At 40.9% G+C, this 2,637-nt stretch overlaps 1 protein-coding gene across 1 annotated transcript in view; it reads right to left on the bottom strand.

The window, feature by feature from the left end:
* LAMB4 (laminin subunit beta 4) overlaps positions 1-2,637 on the bottom strand; it is a 98,089-nt gene that overhangs the window by 47,835 nt on the left and 47,617 nt on the right. Inside the window, exon 15 of the mRNA XM_023537988.1 lies at positions 385-543. Coding sequence (XP_023393756.1) covers positions 385-543 — 159 coding nt within the window. The remainder of the gene's footprint in view (positions 1-384; positions 544-2,637) is intronic.

The following is a 2,637-nucleotide window of genomic DNA, read 5'->3' as shown; positions in this document are numbered from 1 at the left end:
CTCTTTTGCATCCCTTGAGTCTGAATCTCTGCACATGTTAGCTGATTAAATTTTTAGAAAAAAAGTCCCAGGAGAGTGGAATTTGTGTTATTTGAGTTATTTATTATTCTTATACAAACATTCCATCACCGCTTCCTTAGACCTAATGCTTTAAATATATAACTTCAACTTTAGCTTTTCTCTCTGGAATAAAGCATGCGTGCATATGGCTCACTGTGTTGCTTTAATATCTTTAGGAAACCTTTTTGCATGTAATGCTTTCCAGATGTTCTACTTTCTGCAATTCATTTTATGATAAACCTATGTTGTAAGACTGGAATGGAAACTTGGTTCAAGAATGCATTTCAGCTTTTCACCACCAAAGACATTTGACTTAAAGGGTACCTGAGCTTCATAGCGAATGGCCATGGTGAAGTCCATGGGAAAGGGAATGTTGTTGACAGCAAATCTTAAGCCAGCCCCAGTGAGAACTCTGGCTAATCCACGTCCAGTCCATGTAACAGGCATCCCAGGATCTCGGAGAACAACATGAGGAGCAGGAACCTGGCCAAAAGTCAGAGAGAAAGGTACATAGCTTTGCCTAAAGTCAAGGCCTGGAAGAATTCAGAGAAAAAAGAAAAAAAAAAACCCACATATTTCCTGATGTGTATAAGATCCATATGAGTCACCGATAAATTACTCCACCCAGGATACAGTCCAGAGTACAGCTGAGAATAATGTGCTCAGTCTGCAGCTTTGGAACATATATTACTGTATAGAATGATTGATTTGAAAGCAATGTCACTGGATACCACCTTAATTTTAAGTATCCACGTGCAAATGAACTGAGCAAATTCCACATTGATGACCTTGGGTTTTCTCAGATATGACTGTAGGATTCTGGTCAAAATATGAAGGGAAAGAAAAGATTCCCATGCCTACTACACGGATTTTACCTAAATGTGCATGATGACAATGAAAAAACCCACATGGATTTATTATTTAGCTATTTCTTCCATGCAAACGTGAGAACTTGTCTTCTATCTGCTTGGGGGCGGGATATGTACAAAACAACGCACTTGATTAATTAGCATCCTCGATGGGCTCTGTACTGGATGTCAGCCTGGGCCATCTGGATCCTGCAGATAATTTTCTTAAATGGCTTTTGCATCTGCCTCTCCACACTTATGGCCTCCACCGGAATTCTGCCTCTTGTTACTTTTGCCTGTATTGCTGCAACAGCCTCTTGGACGTTCTCTCCATTCTCTCCCTTGTCCAATACATATTACACACCACTGCCAACAAACATTTCAAACTCTTTCTAACTGCCAACAGAATTACATCCAAATTACTTAGCCTGGAGTTCAAATTGCTCTGTGATCTACCCCAAATTGCTCTTCATTTGATGAATGTTTATTTAGTAACAATTTGATGCCAGCCTCTGAATTAGGAATACATAGATGAATAGGACAGAGTCCTTGTCACAAAGGAGCTTAGAATCTTGCATTGGAGACAGAAATGTGAATAAAAAACTATACCGCCAGATTAGGTTTCAGTAGACAGCGGTACATGTAAACTCATCTATATGTAATGTTTTTCAAACATTTAAAAAAATACTCTCACAATTGCAGAAGATGCTGCAGGCGCCCCTCTGGGATCCCCTTTACCTGGTTGCTGTGTGTGTGGCTTCTAACAGCTCACTGGAGAATTACCTTTTTACATACCCCCCTCATCCCCCATCTTCACCCCTGAGGCAGCTCTAGCCAAAGGACAATTTTGTCTGCAGTTTGTACTTTTGAGCTCCCCCGTGGAACAAGTCAAGATTTGTTTTACCTGGGACCTCATCTTACTCTTTTTCTGTTCTCTATCTTTTCTTCATTTTCTTAAAGAGTTTTCCTAAAGAACACTTCCTTAATAAATTACATACACCGAAATCCAGTCTTAGCCTCTGTTTCCATGGCAGCTGACCTGGGACAGTTGGTTCCATACAGTTCACCTAAAAGTAGATTCTAAGATGCAGTTCTGGAGGTGGCCCATTTATTGTTCAGCTGGCAACGAGAACCGCAGTAAGTAACATGTCCTGATGATCCCTGGTGTTCAGTAGCAGAGCAATTGCTAAAACATGTGAAGAGAACTAGGATAGGATAAAGGGGGAGGGAGGCACTGACATGAGTAATATCTCCTTGGTCTTCCCAGGAAATAGTAATAATGAGGACTGAGAAAATGGGTGACTATTGCTGGAGGCCACTGATGCTTTGGTGAGAGAAAATGACAGGTTCAGGGCAATCAATCATAAAGTTAGAGCAAAGTATAATAATTAGAGGGCTTCCTTGGTGGAATTTAAAGAGATTCTCATCTCCTTTAATTAGAGGGCAGGGAGAACTGAAGACCAGGCACAAGCCTTAACTGTAAGAGCTGTAGAATTTTAGAGAGGCTGAATTCTCAGCTTAGGTAAGTCACCTATGCCAAAGTCAGGCCTTTCACAGGGAAGCAGTGGGATCTTGAGATATAGGTGAAACACATGAGAACCTGGAACCCCGTGGTTCTTCTGAGCACTCTTGGACTATAGAAGTAATCTGCTCATTCTTACTATAAATGCAAACCCTGCTCCACTCCACACCTGACACATTTGAAGACAATGCAAAAACCTTAAATGAT

The sequence above is a fragment of the Pteropus vampyrus genome, unplaced genomic scaffold (genome assembly GCF_000151845.1).
Source record: "Pteropus vampyrus isolate Shadow unplaced genomic scaffold, Pvam_2.0 Scaffold208, whole genome shotgun sequence".
NCBI lineage: Eukaryota > Metazoa > Chordata > Mammalia > Chiroptera > Pteropodidae > Pteropus > Pteropus vampyrus.
This window is presented reverse-complemented; position numbering and strand designations above follow the sequence as displayed.